At 44.0% G+C, this 20,856-nt stretch overlaps 1 protein-coding gene across 4 annotated transcripts in view; it reads right to left on the reverse strand.

Annotated features, from left to right (window-relative positions):
- clasp2 (cytoplasmic linker associated protein 2) overlaps window positions 1-18,105 on the reverse strand; it is a 54,970-nt gene extending 36,865 nt beyond the window's left edge. For all 4 annotated transcript variants that reach the window (XM_030788671.1, XM_030788672.1, XM_030788669.1 and 1 more), the window contains exons 1-7: window positions 17,726-18,105; window positions 13,605-13,683; window positions 12,609-12,712; window positions 10,881-10,972; window positions 9,904-9,979; window positions 9,418-9,515; window positions 3,805-3,875 (exon numbers count right to left, since the gene is read on the reverse strand). In XM_030788671.1, the coding sequence (XP_030644531.1) occupies window positions 3,805-3,875; window positions 9,418-9,515; window positions 9,904-9,979; window positions 10,881-10,972; window positions 12,609-12,712; window positions 13,605-13,683; window positions 17,726-17,923 (718 nt within the window). In that variant the 5' untranslated portion in view covers window positions 17,924-18,105. The remainder of the gene's footprint in view (window positions 1-3,804; window positions 3,876-9,417; window positions 9,516-9,903; window positions 9,980-10,880; window positions 10,973-12,608; window positions 12,713-13,604; window positions 13,684-17,725) is intronic.
- Window positions 18,106-20,856: the final 2,751 nt, after the last annotated feature.

Consider the following 20,856-nt stretch of genomic DNA (forward strand, 5'->3'; position numbering starts at 1 on the left):
AAAACACACACACACACACACACACACACACAAACACACACACACACACACACACAGTCAGTCGCACTCTCGCTCTCTCTCTCATACACACACGTCCCTAATCCACATAGGAATTATTCCCATGACATGCACGTGTGACATGATCGTAATCCATAAGCTAAGGAGCAAGAAGGAGTAATGTGGAAAGGGGGAAAAAATGGAAACATAAGCAAACAGGTTCACTGGTATGTTCTAGTGAAAACAAAAAAAAATTATAATCATTTTTAAAGAGAGACTAAATGTGTTTGAACTTGTGACCTTAACATGAGCTGGGCCTTCAGTGAAAATCACAGACGTGGCGCTGCACTGAAGACCTGACCCTCTAAAGCAGAGCTCGATCCTAAAGCCGCGCTTTCTCCACGACGGCCCCGTCACGATTCTCTACCGTCCCCTACGCCGGCCCTGATCCCGGGATTTCCTATTTATAATATCATTTCTATTATTTATTCATAGGTGGATGAGAAGTTGATAGCATCAGTTTTGAAGCTTGTAAACACGAATGTTTTTTCCCCGGTCGTGTTCCTGCGGGCTCCCGCAGATCTGCGCCTGTCACGCCCCTCCCTCTCTAACAGACCCCATTCAGCTGATCAGTGCTCTGCTCATCAGGCGTTAAGTCGAGGCAGGCGTTAAACGTGCGGTGTGGACGGACCGGCCCGAGGTGTCTGGGTCGACGGCTAAGGCCACGCACATCACATGACGTGACTGTATACGTACAGTGATAACTCGGGTAAACATGCAGCGCTACTGTCTGATTAATTAGTCAAATCTCCTGGATATGTCAGAGCGGAATATCGAAATGCGGTCCGTTCCGTTGTAGCCCGAGGGTGGAGACTGGGGTGGCATCGGTCATTAATTGGTCGTTTAATCTGGTTATAAGGATTAGGTGGGGGTGGAAGTGAGGTCACTATTTTTAAAACACACGCACACACACACACGCACACGCACCAAACTACTCTAGGGCTGCCACATATCCAGGTCAAAGAGATGATGAGAGTCTTGTAACATGTAACTGTGGCAACGAGATGCCCAACAAAACCGGGTCATGCTTTTCTCTGCAGGGACAGAACACACTGACGCAGTAAATGCTGTGTCTGCCACACACACACACACACACACACACACACACACACACACACACCACACAAAATCCCTGCACTTCTTTACATGCAAAACACATGGAGCCAGACATACAGGAGGTAAACACACACACAGACTGAGGATGTACATTCAGTGTGTAACCCACAAGCATATGCACGAGTTTGCTGATCTTACACACACACACACAAATCTGCAGACAGCCGACCTAAACAAAAAGCCAGGAAAATTCACACAAGTATTTTCCATAATGGGAAAAAACCTATATCCATTCTTCCATCCTTGCTCAGAGCCTGCACCCCCTCTAAGCTTATCAGGCATAAGCCCCAGATGTAAACATACACACGTATGTACAATGTGACGGCTGAAAAAAAAATTCACAAATCAGAGCAATTATATGACCAAAAAAAAAAAGAAAAGAAAAGAAAAGAAAAGAAAGAGAGAGAGAACGCATGTACACTCACCATCTCCATCTTCACCAACTAACATGGCTACAATGTCTCTGACACATTCAGGCTCTTTCTCTCTCTGTGTCTCTGTAGTGTCACGTTGTGTCAGAGTTAAGCAGTGACAGGCACTGCCCTCTCTGTCCCTCTCCATGGTCAGGACAGGGGGAGGAGAGGAGGGGGGGGCTCCGCTAAAATATCACGTCTCTCCAACACTTTTGCTCCCCCCCCCCCCCCCAGCCCGATCACTAAACTCCTCCATTAACTGTCTGTCAGCTCCTCAAATATCCCCCCCCCCTCCCTGGGCTCCTCTCATCCTGCTCTACATTCAAATGGAAAATAGCCACAAGGCAGTTTTCACAGGTTCAGATTAGAGCCCCGACTAATACAGGGTTTTTTCAGACAGATACCGATTTCGATATTTGAGGATTTAAAAATCTGAAAGATCTACTGGCCGATTTTCTTTTTTTTTTTTTTAGAAACACATAACATAAGCAAAGATTTTCCCTATCATTTGTTAGGCGTGTAGTTATTTAAGGCTCTTCATCAAGACAACATGACATAATGCAGTTTAAAAACATTGCCAGAAATAGTGCTTTGAACAAAAGTACAACGAAATATATTAAAGTTTTGATAAATAATGCAGTAAACTGACCTAAATGCTGCTGTTGAATGCATCTACTACTACATGACTGTCTGCAGTGAAGACTTGACACTTTGGGATTTCACACTAAACGTTTGAAAAAGAAGGTAGATCATTTTTGTTTGCCATGTTAGATACTTGGTTCAGCTCACGTTTACTAACGTGTCCCCTCTTCACTGACGTGCACCGACTGTAACTACAGACGTGTGAGTCGCAGATTTATTTACCATTGCTTCATTTAGGCAGAATAAGTTAAACGCTATCATTTAACCGCTCATTAATGCTAGCAGTCCTCCATTGATTAGCTAGCTTTGTGGGTAACCTAATTTAGCAATGGACAGCGTTATAAGCTGCTGTAAGCGACGTTGCCAGAGAATTTTTAGAAGTGATGAGGGAGAAATGATAGGACCGTTGTTTTTTTTTTTACTCACTAGAACTGCCACACTGTTTCATAAATTAACCTGCAATCAAATCTGTCCGCAGCTTAGCCTAGCCTTGACCACTCATCTACCGTGACATTAAACTTAATTTTGATGTTTGACTGACAGTACCAGCTTTCACGTCACTGCAGCAGAACCAGGCATGGCTGACATGAGCGTCGTAACATGGTTGAAAGATCCATCTTGTCTCTCTGTTTCTTTTTTTGATTGTCGGTCCTTATAAACGTCGATACCGATTTATCTGCAACTAGCTCATATCGGCACACCGATTTATCAGTTGGGCTCTACTTCAGATACACTGTAGCCATGCTAATGCTCATAGGTTCACATACACTGTAGCCATGCTAATGCTCATAGGTTCAGATACACTGTAGCCATGCTAATGCTCATAGGTTCAGATACACTGTAGCCATGCTAATTCTAATTCTCCTGTACAGTGAATGCCTAATATACTCATTAGTGGTCAGACATATCTTCCATTGCATCATGATGGAATGGATCTGATTAAATATACAACGTCATACACTTGAGTTACCCTCCCCCTTCACCTGAGAGTCAGTAACATCTTGCAACACTTCATCTCCTCTTTAAATGTTCAGCATCACTCCAAACAACTACACGCAATTTGTCAAGAGTCAAGCGTTTATATGCCGTATTACTTCATTCATAACCTGTATCTAATCAGAACTTAACATGAGACCAGCAATGACTCAGCAGTGTGGACTAGACAAACTTTCCCTATCAGTCTCCAGTTTCACCAACACACCACTTCTCCTTAAGCATAATTATTCAGCAAAAAAAACCCAGCTGTCAACAAACAGGAAAGAACCAAGCCAAACCTCAGTCAAGTTCTGCTTGTTGGTTTTGTGTGTGTGTGTGTGTGTATTTCCATGTTTTTAAAATAACTTTTACTCCCCTGGTTAACTGTGAACCTTAAAAAATGAAACACTGTAATCAGCTCAAGTTGTTGGCTATTAACAGTTTGTGAGGGTGATGATACCACACTGGCAGTGTAGCAATCGATGTGAAAACATGAATCAGAGCCAACTCACAGCTGAGTACCACTCTTAACTTTAGGACTCAACCAAACCAGAGGAATAACCAATTATGATCAGGAAAAAAAAAAAAAAAAAAGACTCACCTTGACTCAGGCTAAGAGCCATGTTTCCAGAATTCAAAACTTCATCAAACCGGCTCAATATTGACTGCAACCTGGAAGAAAGGCAGGACAAAGACGAACATTAGTGACATGCAGGCAAAATGCGCTCGCATTTTTCACTGTAATGGAATATTCACACAAACGACACGCCACTGATATCACACTATTATGACTGGTTCATGTGTATTAGTCATTGCAAGTTTCACACAAACACAAAGAGCTCCATGTGTGGCATGACTCGCATTCAGAACCACACGGCGCATTAAAAGAACAAAATGTGAAGTCTAACGTTACTTTTTTTTACGACAGACATGTTGCCACAAAAGTCAGACATAATAGTGTTCAGTTCAGATGTAAATATAACCACACTGTCAAAAATATTTAGGCTAACAACCTAGCAGAGCCTTAGCAATGAAATATTTCGACTACAGCCTAACAACAATTTGGCCTTTGTCAAAAAACACCCAAAAATGGATATACTGCAGTCCAATAGCTCATTTGTTCCAAAACACCCCGATATTAGCTAGCTAACACAGCTTGACTTGTTAAAAAAAAAAAAAAAGAATAAAAAAACTAATGTCAAAGAAAGGAAGCACAGCAGCTCATATGATTGGAGAACAGTCACATCACACCTTAACAGCGAATCAAATCTTTAGCCAAAAAAAATTAAAATCAAACAGCCTGATGTTACCTAGACAACAGTGAAACAACTGCCCAATCAGAGCACAGCAATTCAACTATATAGCATAAGAGCACAGCAATTCAACTATAGCATAAAAGCCCAATAACAACTCAAGCCCCACAGCAGCCTGTTCAATCCCTCACAGAGACCCAAAACACAAACAGCAGTTCAACAACATGCAACACCTTTACAAACAGCAGTCCAATAACAACTCACGCCTTTACCAACAGCTCAAACACAAACACCAGTCCAATAACAACTCACATTTTCACCAACAGCTCAAACACAAACACCAGTCCAATAACAACTCACATTTTCACCAACAGCTCAAACACCAGTCCAATAACAACTCACATTTTCACCAACAGCTCAAACACAAACACCAGTACAATAACAACTCACATTTTCACCAACAACCCAAACACAAACACCAGTCCAAAACTCACACCTTCACCAACAGCTCAAACACAACCACCAGTCCAATAACAACTCACACCTTCACGAACAGCTCAAACACAAACACCAGTCCAATAACAACTTACATTTTCACCAACAGCTGAAACACAACCACCAGTCCAATAACAACTCACACCTTCACCAACAGCTAGAATACAAACAGAAGTCCACAGCACCAACAGTTCAGCAGCTCTGACCCTTAACAGTAGCCCGTCAGTTCAGAATGAGACAACACTAATATCCCAACAGCTCATATATGCAACAACATCCCAACAGCTCGTTGGTTCAACTTGACCTCAACAAACCAACAAACCTTCCAAAAGCAACAGTTCAACATCTGATGACCTCCAAGCAGCCAAAACTAAAGCAAACTACAGTCTGCTGAAACCTAAAGCAATTAGAAAGCCTGACCGCCGCCAAAAACAAGGATCAAGCACAGCCCTGTCACACCCCAGTATATCAGGATGTCCCCACAGTCACACCAAATGCCACAACAGATATACAAAAACCCAACCAGCCCTTGTCAGCACAGCCAGAGACGGCAGGTCCTCGCCGGAGGAGAAAGAACGCGATACAAGCCCACAGAGCTTAGCATGTGAGGCAGACAAACAAAAGACTGGCCCAAGGCTGGCAGCTCAACATGTCCTCACATTACATTGCATACAATTTAACTCTCGTATTATCCGAGAGTTAACACAGACGCACACAGGCTAATTACAACATGAAGACACAAAACCGCTCTGATGCTCAGTGAGACAGCGTCTGAGCTCCCATAGTTCCATAGGTCATGTCATAATGTCTGTGATTATATTTGTGTGTGTGTGTGTGCGTGCGCACGCAATTAAGCATTTACTTGTGTTTGAGTAAAGCAGTGATTGCAGTACGGAAGAATCAGCCACGTTAATCTCTTTTTCTCTCTCTCTGTCACACACACACACAAAACCACACATACACACACACACTCCTCTCCCCACTCACTGCGACCGATTTAGGATTCTAATTCTTTGTATGCAGCATGGTACGGAAGCAGGGAGACAGAAGGAGATTGAGAGACAGACAGAAAAAGAGCAGAGAGAGAAAGAAGAGAGAGAGAGAGAGAGTGTGTCAGGCAGTGAGAGAGACAGAGCAAGCATGAGAGGATCCACCCACCTGCACAGACATGCTAACGGCCCCTTTGTGTACGAGGACGGTTAAAAAAGGCAGTACACTCTGGACGCTTTCGCAGTGTGCATGTGTGTCTGTCTGCGTGTACGCACGCAGAAAAGAGAGAGAGAGAGAGAGAGAGAGAGAGAGAGAGAGAGAGAGAGCACAAAGTAGTGTGTGCGTGTGTGACAGCAGAGGGATTCTGTTCCCCTTTACATAACCTACTGCCTGGAACACACACACACACACACACACACACACACACACACACACCAAGGGGGAGGAGCAAAAAGATCAGCAGCTCAGACAGAGCAGCTGCCCCACCCCCCTTTAAACACTCTCTCTCTCTCTCTCTCTGTGTCCCCCCTTTCCTTTTTGCCCTTTCCTCCTACTAGTACTGAAGCACCCCTCTCTTCTCTCTCTCTCTCTCTCTCTCATATTCTCTCTCTCTCTCTTCTCTCTCTCTCTTCTCTCTCTCATATTCTCTCTCTCTCTTCTCTCTCATTCTCTCTCATATTCTCTCTCTCTCTCTCTCTCTCTCATTCTTTCTCATATTCTCTCTCTCTCTTCTCTCTCTCTCTCTCTCTCTCTCATATTCTCTCTCCCATATTATCTCTCTCATTCTCTCTCTCTCTCTCTCATTCTCTCTCACGCTCTCATATTCTCTGTCATATTCTCTCTCTCTCATTCTCTCTCTCTCTCTCTGGGATTTAGACTGAGGCATTTCTCTGCCCTGGGCTTCGTCCTTTAAAAACAGCAGTTGCGACATCTTTTCCTTGCATCTACTCTGCTCCGTCTGACACAAACACTCACACACACACAAATCATGGACCTGACATGCAATCTAACCATCACACAGAAACACTAATTATTCACAACAACTGTGAGTGGAACAGATAACATCACCCCAACAACCAGGAGCCTTTGGTTAATTACACCCTTAAGAACTGCACTTTATCTATGCCACCCGCTCAAATCACACCCCTTCAGTTCTCTCTCTCTCCCCCTCTCTCTCTCTCCGTCTCTCTCTCTCTCCGTCTCTCTCTCTCTCTCCGTCTCTCTCTCTCTCTCCGTCTCTCTCTGTAATCAGATCTGATCAGTCTGATGTGAGGGAATAGGATTCCAAAGAGAAAACGGAGAAACAAACATACATTCCTCTTCACACATCTCTCTCTCTCACACATACGCACAAGTCAAAATCAAATGAAACTTAAATGAATGAAAGCAAAATCTAAAACCTCCTCAAACACACACACACACACACACCCTTTGTGCTGGTGGGCAGCTGTATTGTCCGAGTCAGACAGGCAGTGCACAGTGTGTGTGTCAGGGTCATTACCACATCATGCGCCACAACACTTATTACTGTAACCATAGCAACCAGCATTCCCCCCCCCCCCCTTCTCTCTCTCTCACACTCACACACACACACACACACACACAGTGACTGGGTCGTTTCAGAACCTGCTGTCGGTTGACTGTGGGGCTAAGCTGAATTCTGAACAGAGAGAAGGAAAACAAACCATAGAGGCTGAAAACACAGTGGAGAAGAGTGAAGAGAGAACACACACACACAGTGGAGAAGAGTGAAGAGAGAACACACACACACAGTGGAGAAGAGTGAAGAGAGAACACACACACACAGTGGAGAAGAGTGAAGAGAGAAAACACACACACAGTGGAGAAGAGTGAAGAGAGAAAACACACACACAGTGGAGAAGAGTGAAGAGAGAAAACACACACACAGTGGAGAAGAGCGAAGAGAGAAAACACACACACAGTGGAGAAGAGCGAAGAGAGAAAACACACACACAGTGGAGAAGAGCGAAGAGAGAACACACACACACAGTGGAGAAGAGCGAAGAGAGAACACACACACACAGCGGAGAAGAGTGAAGAGAGAACACACACACACAGTGGAGAAGAGCGAAGAGAGAACACACACACACAGTGGAGAAGAGTGAAGAGAGAAAAGATTGAAGGGAAAACAGTGGAATAAAGGAGAAAGGAAAGATGAGGGTAAGTCAGGGGTTGATCTATAGTTTGGATGATCTGTATGAGAAAGGCCCAGGGAGGCCCTGAGTGACGTGACAACACTGTCCCAGTCCACATACACTGCGCTGTGAAGTCTTTGCTGAGGCAGAGACCCAGTCGGAGGAAACACACTGAGCTGAATACCAAACACCCTCATGCTTTCCTTTATTTTCCACTTTGTTTTTCTACCATTGCGTAACTTAAATCAATTTCGCTTTTGTTTGATACTTTCCAAAGAATCTGAATTGCAAAACTACACGGGGAAGGAAAATCCCTTCCATTATCGAACTGTCAATCCTTTCAAGAGGACATTATATATATAAAAAAAAAACAACAACTGAACTTAATATATATAAATGAATAAAAAAAAGATTACTAAAGCAACATAAAATACTGAACTTCAGAATGACTAAGTCCAAGCAGATAAATTCCATTATATTTTCAGTGGCATTGTCTTAGCATTGTTTTGGCACCGTCACCTGAAAAGCTTTCAGCTTTTTCAAACACCACGGCCACAAACAGAGTCCGTGCGCTGGGAGGGAATTTCGTTCTCATGGCTGTTGATGTCTTTTACTCTGCATCCTGGCTGGGAAGTTGTGTCTTAAGCCCTGTAGCAGAGAAATGTTTTGGTACCGTATCTCTCTGGATTACTCACCTTAAACAGTGTTTACACACTGTTAATCTAGTCTCCTTACCTAACCCTGTGAAATGCTTCTCTACGTGCTGTTGACAATAGCCGTCATTCATTTTTACAGGGCAGGACTGGGGTCTACACAGCATGTCTGCTGGAGCTGTCTGAACCCATCATCAGTGCATGGGAGCAACAAAAATCACATCGGGCATTTGGTCCAATATTTCAGCATTTTCACTCGCTCGGCCCAATGACGAATGCGCTATTTTGGGTCAATTATCTTCAGTGCATCCCTAACTCTCGCAAAACTAAAGTGAATTTAATGTCATGTATTTAATTGGTATACAGAGGATTGAGTGTGTGTGTGTGTGTGTGTGTGTGTGTGTGTGGGCGCCATGTAATGTTGGATTGGAGTAGGTGCAATGCAGACATTAAACACTTCAGCCCTAATTTGTGAGTTGTATATGATACACACTGAACAGGCACAGAGCAGGAGTGAAGAATGAGTTATTATGGGGTAAACGAGAGTAGTGCGGTAGTTATGTGGATGTGGGTGTAGGGTGTGGTGAGGTGGGTGTGGGTGTGGGTATAGGGTGTAGTTAGGTGGTTGTGGGTGTAAGGTAAATGTATGTGGAGAGTGGTTACTGACCTTGCAGCTGGCAGGCCTCTCTTGTTCAAGTCAGCTCTCACTCTCTCTCCTACATGTCTGTACACCTCCACTAGTGTAGTTATAGCAGCCTCTCGCACCTGCAATTCACACGACACACATCTTCAGCTGTCCAACTGCACGTTCTCCTCCTCACTCTCACACACACACACACACACACACACTTAACATCACCTAGGAACTCAGACTGTTTTCTGAACTCTCAATCTCTTTTCCTGATCTCATCCCGGTGCCCTCTTCATCCTGTAAAATTGTCTTTACTCTCTCTCTCTCTAAAAAAAAAAAAAAATCTGGTCTCTCAGCAGGAGCTCCAGCCCCTCAGCTGACATCCCATAATTTAGCATTAAGAGACTTGTCAGAGAAAGCAAAGCAGCGTACACCCACGCATGGCCCCACACACACACACACACACACACTTCGCATTAACAGCAAAGACACAGAGAGAGGCACACAGAGAAAGACACAGACCTGTGGGTTTTGGTCTCCCGTCAGTGTACAGAGATGCGGCACAAATTTACTAAGACTCAACGGCTGGGCCCCATACCTGACAGAGGAGAGAGAGAGAGAAAGAGTTATTGGTTAAGCTCAATTACACAGTTATATAGGTATATCACTTACTGTACTAGAAAAGCTAAAAGTGAGAGCGGAGCTATGAAGGTAGAGATGTGTGAGTGTGTGTTGGAAAAAGGTGTTGCAGTCGTTGTTCAATGATATGAGCAATAGAGGAGTGTGTATGTGTATGTGTGTGTGTGTGTGTGTGTGTGTGTGTGTGTGTGGGAGTGAGCGAGTGAGTGTACGGTACCATGTGTTGTTTAAAGTTGTTCAGTGGTGAAAAGCCATTCAGTGGTTGTGTGTGTTTACAGGACTGGATCTGTACAGTGTGACTTGACCTATCTGGAAACTATGCAGACAGGTAATGAGATTAACTCAATCAGGAGGGCTCCTCTGAGTGAGGTAACACGCAAGAATATCCCCTGTGTGTCTCGGTGTGTGTGTGTGTGTGTGTGTGTGTGTGTGTGTGTGTGAGTGAAAATGTAGGTGAACATCAAAACTTCGAGCAGGAAATGAACTTTGTCATTATAATATAATCAGAGGCAGAGACGAGAGAAAAGGAGAGAGGTCTATGGAACTGGAGCTGTTTAATTCTGTGTGGACTTTGAGCTGCACAAGCCTCTGACGCTTCACTCTGCCTGCCACGGTCAGTGAAGGGTCAGGCGGGCGAGATAGCACTACAGCACCCCCCAGTGGCCCATACCGAGAGTGTTCATATAACATAGATGTGTGTGTTTGTGTGTGTGTGTGTGCCCATCCTTGGAACTAAGACAGTTCCATTTCCCTTTTTTGTTTCAAATTTGTCTGCAGTGGCTGTGCATGTGTGTGTGTGTTTGTGTGTCTTTGCAAAGACAGAGAGAGTGTGTTTGTGTGTGTGTGAGTATGTGACTCACGCGTTGAGTGTGGCAACGAGGCAGAGACAGAGACCCTCTCTGCTGCGGAAGTTCTTGTGCTTAAAGCCAGGAAACATCCTCTCCCAAACGTACTACAGAGACAGACAGACACTTATCAATGATCATTACACAGACATCACTGCAAATGAGCATGAGTGGGAGTAAGAGTGAGGGAGAGAGAGAAAGAGAAAACGAGAGAAAGAAAGAAAGAAAGAAAGAGAAGCACCTTGAAGTGCAAAAATATGATGACCTCAAAAAGAGGACATCACAGGGCCTGAATGTCAGTGCGGGATTTTACAGGTATTGCGCGGAATTTCATCGATTCCCGCAAATCGCGCGCTGATCAATTCCCGCACACATTTACAGCGATTTGGAATAATGTTCAGCCAAAGGACTAGCGTAAACGGCAGTGCCAGTGATGTCAACGTCAGGAGCGTTAATCCTCAGGATCCTCGGACAGGTAACGGTAACATCACTAAGGTGAAGCAGCAGTCCAATGACATGCTTCAGACTAATTAGCTCAGAATATATCCGCGGCTCGACTATAACAGCGGTGAAATGAGCCGCTCGATTCGTACGATGTACGGCGCTGCGCCCTTTACCTGCCGACGTAACGAAACGTAAACTTTAAGTCGCCACTCAGATGTCCTTTCTCACACAGCCTTGAAAAGAAAGCGTTAGGCAGATTCAGCACAGAGTGTGATGGCCAATGCTACTGAAGTGTGAGGAGGAAACGAAGGGGCTTCTCAAAGCCGCCTACTTCATAGCAGAAAACGAATGTGTTAGCAGAGTTGTTATTAAGTGGGGCGAGAGACGAAGCGGAGGAGACAGAGGAGAGGGAAAGAATAGAGCATGGAGACGAGAGAAAGGAGAGCCACCAAAATAGAGACTTAGGACCACTGATGCAGCTGAACGAGATGATCACTAAGATAAGGACACTGATGCAGCTGAACGAGATGATCACTAAGATAAGGACACTGATGCAGCTGAACGAGATGATCACTAAGATAAGGACACTGATGCAGCTGAACGAGATGATCACTAAGATAAGGACACTGATGCAGCTGAACGAGATGATCACTAAGATAAGGACACTGATGCAGCTGAACGAGATGATCACTAAGATAAGGACACTGATGCAGCTGAACGAGATGATCACTAAGATAAGGACACTGATGCAGCTGAACGAGATGATCACTAAGATAAGGACACTGATGCAGCTGAACGAGATGATCACTAAGATAAGGACACTGATGCAGCTGAACGAGATGATCACTAAGATAAGGACACTGATGCAGCTGAACGAGATGATCACTAAGATAAGGACACTGATGCAGCTGAACGAGATGATCACTAAGATAAGGACACTGATGCAGCTGAACGAGATGATCACTAAGATAAGGACACTGATGCAGCTGAAAGAGATGATCACTAAGAGATACAGCAATGTATATAGTTCAGAGAATTCTTTAAATTGGGGGAGAGTGACGAAATGCAATCTGAGGTAGGAATAGGTTAAGCTCACAAATAGTGACACCCCTCCCCCAGAGTATAAATCCCCCTATGCAAAGCATTTAAGTGGGGAAACCCCCCCCCCCCCCCCCTTTTGAAAACTGAATTGCAGGCCCTGCATCAGGTAAGAAACCTGGGCAGTAACATTACAGGAGCTCAGGGTTTAGGAGGACTGGCGGAGACGCGTGTGTGTGTGTGTGTGTGTGTGTTGCTCACCATAGCTGTGGCCGTTTGCTCCATAAGTTTGAGGATGAGTGCCTGCGCTTGGTCTCGGACCTGATCCTTTCCATCCCCCAAACGGTCCACTAACGCGGGAACCACTGACAGACACAGAGCAAACACAGGGTCACACTGCCACTGGAACCAACCCAACCACACCACAACCCAGTCAGGACAGCTCCACACGTGTGTGTGTGTGTGTGTGTGCGTGCGTGTGTACGTGTCCGCGCGTGTGTACGTGTGTGCGCGTGTGTACGTGTGTGCGCGTGTGTGAGTGTGTGTGTGCGTTTTATACGTGTCTGTATTTGTGAGAACAGGTTATCATCTTCCGTCTCCCTCTTTTTCTCAGTACTGACTAACTACTCATTACTGTTACTTCAATATTTTAATCCACTGGAAACACTGAGAACCAGCAGAAGAAAACTAAACTGAAAAGAAAGAATAGCATCAAGGAAAAAAAAGGGAGGGAGGGAGGGAGGGAAAGAGAATTATCACAAGTTAAATGTCCTCTCTTTCTCTCTCATACACACACACAGGCACAGAGAGAGAGAAGATGAGATCATTCTTTCTATCATTTGAGTAATGTTGTCAGGGAAGACTGTGGGCAGGTGGGGTTACAGAGTATGCTGGTCTGATGCGATCAAAACAAACCGTTTCCTTGGTAACAGCCAAGTTGCGAGGCCAAGACTATAAGAATGGCATTGTGTTCAAACATTATGTCATTGCATGCCTTTCCGCGTGTGTGTGTGTGTGTGTGTGTGTGTGTGTGTGTGTGTGAGAGAGAGAGAGAGAGAGAGACTATGTTTAGGATGTTGAGTCATCCCGACAATCCCATCTCCTCAGCAGTAATCTCACACAAACTCTGACTGCAAGTGATTCACACACAAAGAACTGGAAACCAAAGGTGAAAAAAAAAAACAAAACAAAATTTTGACCTTGAGTGTTTGTGTGTAATAGATAGAGAGAACTATCATGTTTACTCCACTCTCTTACCTGTCCCTACATAGCCTTTGAAACGCTCTCCCATCCTGTCCACAAAAGCACTAACTATATCAATCCCCAGCAAAGCAACCTGTGAAAGAGAGAGAGAGAGAGAGAGAGAGAGAGAGAGAGAAACTTAATTAATAAACAAAAGAAAGAAAGAAACAAGTTCATCAGCATGAAACAGCAATCGCAATTCTCCTCCTCTAGCATCCTGTTGTGCACTTTTTCTGAGTTTTGGCCAAAATCTTACATCAAAATGTCACTTGGGGGGGGGGGTGGACTGACTCCAGAGTGCCGATAAAAAGAAAGATTGTGTTCTTTGGTTCTTTAAGCCTCTGGGTAAACAGATGGAGAACCATTCGCCAGTCCTTCACCAACAATACAAACAAACCGCCGCCAAACACGGAACGGACTCGATTAAACAGGAATTCCAAACAGCTCCATCAGTCAGGAGATCCAGAGTGACGGATAATGTCCTCATTAGCAGTGCCATTAGCTGGAATACTGTAGACGATACTAAGACCTTGGGACCAGTACAGTGTACGCCCCAGCCTTCATATCAGCACACTTATGCCACCAGAGATTAACAATGAATGTCAACACATCGTATGTCAACAGCTGCTATTGTATAAGGTGCTCAGAGAAGTTCAAATGCATTCTCAGATGACGTAATATGACCACTACACAAGTTCTATACATACATAGACATATGTGTGTGCGTGTGTGTGTGTGTGTGTGCGTGTGTGTGGGGGGGGGGGTGCAGTCATGATGTAAGAGTACACACACAACCTTTTGGAAGGCTGCAGGTTTGACACTGGGGCCAAAAGGAAAAGTGAGAGAGAGAGAGAAAAAAAAAACAAAAAAACACGTAGCATGCCTGAACATTTGAGGAGAAAACAACCTGGAGTCACGCACAACACAGTCAAGTCCTGCTTGGGTTTGCCAACTCTCTCTCTGCCGACTGAAAACCCAGCAAAGCCCGACAGTATCGCGGCATTGTGAAAAGCTCACGGTGGTTTGTCTTTCTTGAGTGCGTCGAGTCCAAGACGGGTTTATTTTCATAAAGGACGGAAACTTCCATTTTTACACAACACTCAGTTTATCAAAAGCCTCCAGCCAGCTCAAAAGGAGCAACGCTAAGAGAGATTTTAATTTGGAGTGTAGGCTATATCTTATTATAGACAGACACACACACATATATATATACATACATACAGACATACTGTGTATATACTGTATATACACACAGGACATACACTGCAAGTCATCCTCCTATCAGTGCAGCACACTGTTAGACTGTTAAACACAACACAGTACAAGAGACAAGCCAACATGGCCCTAACGCTCAGAGACAAACACACTCCGGCCATCAGGGTGCAGGTATCAAATTCCCAGGATGAGAATGACTTTGTGCATTCCATGAAGCATTCAGCCGTTCAGCCAGAAGGGCCAAAGTGACTTGAACTACTGCCTGCCTGAAATATCTACGGACACTGTATACAGTTCAGCCTCAGACAGCAGGGCTGCTATGGTGAGCACACACTGACTGACGTGATTTTAGTGTTCTTATTGCTGCTGCAATAATAATAATAATTATAATGATAATAATAATCATTTTTATCAGCCTCCATAATTTGAGAAAAGAAACATGAAATCTCTGACTGAACTGATCATGGCCCTACAAGAGTCAAATTGCCAATAACTCACACAAGACAGGCTGTGTTGACAAAACACAGGAGCCCGACTGTCTGGAGACCACGTCACCTGACAGCTGTGGACAAAACGGATGTGAAATCTGGCATTTTCTGCTCATCACTCAAGCTCCTCAAAAGGAAGGAGATACCAAGATGTGTCATGTGTGTACAACACAACGTTAATGAAGCGTTTCAAAACAAGCCAACACCATAAAACTTGTCACATCTTATCCTAAATATGAGTTTTCAGAAGTCATGTCTCAGCACTGTCTTTTGTTTTTTTTAGGTGGTTGTTTGTTTGTTTTTGGCAAATTCTGGCTGTGTGCTGACTTGCTGAGTTCAACCACAGCTTGAGTCAAAGGGAACTAAACACAGACAAGCTGTTGACATGTACCGCATGAGTTTTATGCCCTGACGGAAAAGCCAGGCAATCTCAGGACTTCATCAGCCTGCACATTAATTGAGTGAATGTCTAAATCCATATGTAAAATGGAATGTGCGGGATGCATGCATGTGGTATGTGTGTGTGTGCCTGTGTGTGTGTGTGTGTGTGTGTGTGTGTGTGTGTGTGAGTGTGAGTGTGTACGCGTAGGGGGATTGCGGGATGGCTGCACAGTGTGTGTTTCTTGGCAGTGGACGATGGAAGTTCGCATTCCAGAGAAACAATCAAATATTCACAACATCCCAGGAACACAGCATTTATGACCTATTTTAGTCAAACCAGCCAGAGAACAGTGTGTGTGTGTATGTGCGTGTGTGTGTGTGTGTCTGAGTGAGAGACCATATGGCCTGTTCTTGCAGGGGGTAACAGCACTATGCACCTGACTGTGGACGGCAGAACTGTGGGAGAGACAGTCTCCTTGACACATACACAAACACACACACACAAACACACACGAACACTGTGTATCCACTCACAGGACCTCCTAAAGCAGCAATAGAGGGAGCTGAAGACAGAGCTGAAAGGCTTTTAGACGCTCTCCTTGTAGGTCTGCGAGGATTTAATAATTGAAAGAATGTTGGCCTAGTCCGCACACCACCACCACAAGGATTCAAACAAAGGTTGCAAAAAAAGAAAAAAAGCATTCTGGACAATGCAGATTTTGTTACTGAAACATAAAGACTGATGTGTAACAAATCGTTTAGAGCAGTTAATTGAGAGGGTTTTTTTTTTAAAGACAAATGACCCGGTGAAAGCACTCAAATAAATCATACTACAAAATCTAAATACTCAATAGCTACATTCAAAGATCAGAGGTTAAACAAATTCAATTTATGAGGCAGATAGGCTCCGCTCCAACCAGTCGCTGACTCCCAATCCGCGCCGTGCCTTAAATACCGTTGAAACAATACAGAGGTTACAGTAATACATTCGGAATTCAATAAATTATGCTTGAAAAAAGCAAATATGCTTTGTCATGCGACCTAACTTAACCTGCTTGGGACTGGCCGCGAATGATTTTTTAAATATTTATTTACGTAGGTGCTTGCATAGGAGATGCACGGTTTGGAGGTTGGACATGGAATCAGCAGCTTCAAGGTTTGCGCTCGAACTCCTTGCTATTTTTAGCCGAAGCATTCCAGCATCCCGAAGGTTAAAACTCTTTGTCAAGCTATGAGATGATCTCACTAATGCAGAGTCATATGTACCAGCCATTACTGATAGGAATAATATCCACATGCAATGACACGAGTAGCTGACACGTTTCAATGAATGGACAACACACAGTGGCACTACAGCTTCCGCGAAGACGTAGCGCTTTTATTTGGGGGGAAAATCTACGTAAATTGAACAATGTATGCGGCAGGTATGAATCCTTCTGAGATGCTGATTTGGGGGGGGGATCCTCTCAGCAAAGGGGCGGTGTGAGAACAATACGTCTCCCCCTCCCCCATCCTTATTAGTCCAGCGACAAAGATGCTCTCATCTATGCAGGCTGTCGTTACTTGCCTTTAGGAAACAGAGGAACTGATCAAAAATGGGGGGAAAACGCTTTGCTGAAAATAGTTTTCGAGGGGATGAAAAGACCTAAATGATCGAGAGACGGCCGCATTTCTCTTTGGTGTCGTCAGATACTAATTTTACCGTCCTATTCTGTTTTAAACGAAACAGAACTTGTTTTCACGTAGTTTTATTTAAGTTAAAGCTATGCGGCTCATTGTTGCTGATCAGATTAAGCTGGTTTTGATAAGATTAGTATCACACCAGAGAGTTTTGCGACAAGCCGTCAGATTGCGTTATCACACGTAAACAATGCGAGCAACGGCACATCTGATAGCCCCCTCCAACCCAAACCTGCACAAATTCCAGCCAGAAGAAAAAAAACGACGATTATGCTTTACTCTATGTAACGGGCTCCAAAACACCTAGTGATGTCCCACATTCACAGTACTATATCATAAGAACACTGTCAGGCATAGCGATATTAACCTTACCTTGTAATTGCTTGAGTTTACCCATCCCGTTAGCTCGTCTATGGTCTTATCTAGACGGGATTTGTCCTGCTCCACGTCCGAAGACCTCTGCGGATCACTGAGGTAGTCTATAAGGTCTGGACCGACCTGCAGCCGCCGGGTCACGTCCTTTTGCAAAACTTGCTGGTAAAAATAGTCCATGTTGTCATTTTCTTCCATTGGGACGCTTTGAGTTGGCTCGCTAGCTCAAGCTGCTAGCTGCACGGTGTGAGGATGAGTGGATCCCTGACGGTCGAGCCCTGTTGTCAGTGACTTTTCTAAATATTTCGGTCCTACAGTGCGCTCCACGTAAGATACCCGAACGTACACGGCAGAGCAGTAACCAATGTAATTAGCTGCAAGTCAAGCCTCCGTCCCTTCTTCAATAACTCAGCCAGAAGCGCCGACTAAATGCCAAAATGCCAAGTAACGTTGAACTCAGATTTCAGTTCCTTTAGCAATAGAAGAAGTGTAAAAACAACTTTGTAAAAGTTTAAAAGACCAGAAACATTGTACGGCAAACAAGTTGTAAGTGTGTGTGTAGTATCGATAATGAAAGCAAAAAGTCACAAAGGGGTTCAGTTATCCTACAAGACTTGAGCGATGCACATCAAACGGCGTTAGTGTTGCTGGCTACAAGGCGAGGGTCCGCAGCCTTGGCTAGCTATGCTAACGTTATGGCTGACTGGCCTGGGGCCTGCCGCCTAGCTTCTCTGCTCTCGGGGACTCCATAAGAGCAAAACCGCGCTTCACACGGACCCGGTTAACAATGCCTGCATGTATCCTGGACGGCGCGCTAAAAGCAGCGCTCCTGGTGTTCTTCGCTACACTTAATCCAGAAATAATCTCGGCTGCGGCAGCCGCCTCGCACCCGATCCTGCCCTTGTTCTCTCACCGGTAGCTGCAGCTCAATCTGAAGTACGTTACGGTAAAATAGGCACACTGAACGAAGGCCCGGAGGTCCTCACACCCGCACAGCTGCCCACTATATTGCCTGTACTTAAACTAACTGTTCAGTAAACCGAGCGTGGAGACCGCTATGGCAAACCCAAATATAGAAAACGATGTTCATTAAGAAGGTATTCTATCTGAACATGATACGCTTTACCTAGGCAGTATGGGTCTAATTTATAACTAAGGATAAACTATTCGCTCTGTTCTTAGGTTAACGAGACTAATAAATGGTTAAATAGCAGTCAAATAAGCTCTCTTCACAGAATAATGTAAAAGCGGGGTAAACTACATGTTTTGAAATTAAGATGTTCTGCCAAGACAGATGTAAGGTTGAAGGGAAGTCTTTGAATACCCAAATATTTTATATATTAACGAATTTAAAACCAGTTATTCTTTTATTAACCATTCATTGGAGCACTCCTAAGGAGCATTACCTCAGTGCTCATTTTACAAAAGCCATGAAAAATACTTTCAAAGGTACCACACAGAGAGCAGGAGCACTGGCTACCGACGAAGTAGTCAATAACGGTAAAGAATTTTCAGGGGTAATCCTCCTCCGAATCAGGCGTTTGTTGCCCTCATTGATAGAAAATCCATTTGGATAAATATGATTAAAGCACGAAAGCTTCCAGTGCAAAATAATGTGTATAAAAGTCATATATAGCCTCGTAATTTTCATACATCTCCTCATTTCTTTTGCTCCACACTTAATATCGTCACATAGAAAGTATTACACCACTCAAATGTAACTATATTATCAGAGAAATGTCTCTCAAACTAGAGGTGCTTGCTAGATAAAAAGTGCCTTCTCTTCACTCAAATTCACAACAGCCACAGTGATCGTCATCCATGTCCTCCAGTACCCAGAGGCCTGCTCTACAAGGGCATAGATGTCTATGGGAAAATGTTCTGGAGGTGCTTTAGTGGAGTGTAACATATAATATTTTCAGTTTGCCCTCCCCAAATGATAATGTATGTTTTTGAGTTCGACTGTAAAGGAAAAAAACACACAAACAAACAAACAAAACGCCAGAAAATACACAAGCTTAAATATGGGTCTTGGACTGTCACGAATCATGATCAAAGTTTATTTGGAATAAAACATTATTTTCAGTGTGAGATTCCCTTATTCACTCAGTCACTTGTCACCCTGAACAGATGCCTATAAGGAGTGGCTAAACCAATGAGAAAAGGTAACTGCCATGCAATTATGCTGTGCCTTTTTCACTCTCACAGAAAACAGAGGTGTGGCCTGGTGGCATCAGTGAATAGTGATAAAGAACCAGAGCCAAGCTCTGCTTAGTGCAACTACATTACAGTGGTGGCAAAGGAAAAAAAAAATAGCCACATCTCATTCTCAACAACGTTCAGTATGATGATAAATCTTTAGAAGATGTGGCTGCTTAGTTACGGTCAAAAAAATATAAAGTCACGCATGAGGACAGAGCCTCCGCCCTCCGCAGAATGAAATTAAACGTAAAATAACACAGCGACTCAATATGACACACTGCTCAGAACGTTTATTGAGAGAAATGTCACTATGGTAACAACCGGAGCACAACTAGATAGATTTATTTCAGGACTTTTTATCCAGAATATGAGAGAGATGTGAGAACTTCAGAGCCATGGTTGTTTGTCTTGCTTTAGTTATATTTTGAGTTCAGAGGCCAACTTGCTACGCTGTCCAAGCAGATTCCAGCAGAGAATCACAGTTTCTGTCTTTCTCACCAGCTGGTGCATGACAGAAACCTCCTTCCTCACAATGGCATTGGCTGAAAAGTGACTCCGTCAAGTGGTTTTTTTTTTTTTTTTTCTTGAATTCTATGTACTTTTCTGGGTGGATTTATCCTGTAAATGTTTTAATGTAAATGAAAGACAATGAGGTGTGCATCGTCGGATCAGGATGTGGGGTAGGGTCAGGGGATGTGTGGAGGGGGATAAGAATGCTAGAGTTGTGGAACACCGGGCACTGGATCCAAGTGGGACGATTTGGAATCAGCGCGTCCGTTTTGTAAACAGGAATCTTGAGAAATGCACGTCTTGTGTAAGCCAGGAATAATCTGGCATAATCAATATCAACAGTCCTTGATTATTTTCATGAAACACTGACATGACAGTTCATGTCTCTGGATTTTTCAGACAGCTACCAGGGGAACGGA

The sequence above is a fragment of the Chanos chanos genome, chromosome 12 (genome assembly GCF_902362185.1).
Source record: "Chanos chanos chromosome 12, fChaCha1.1, whole genome shotgun sequence".
Classification (NCBI taxonomy): Eukaryota; Metazoa; Chordata; class Actinopteri; order Gonorynchiformes; family Chanidae; genus Chanos; species Chanos chanos.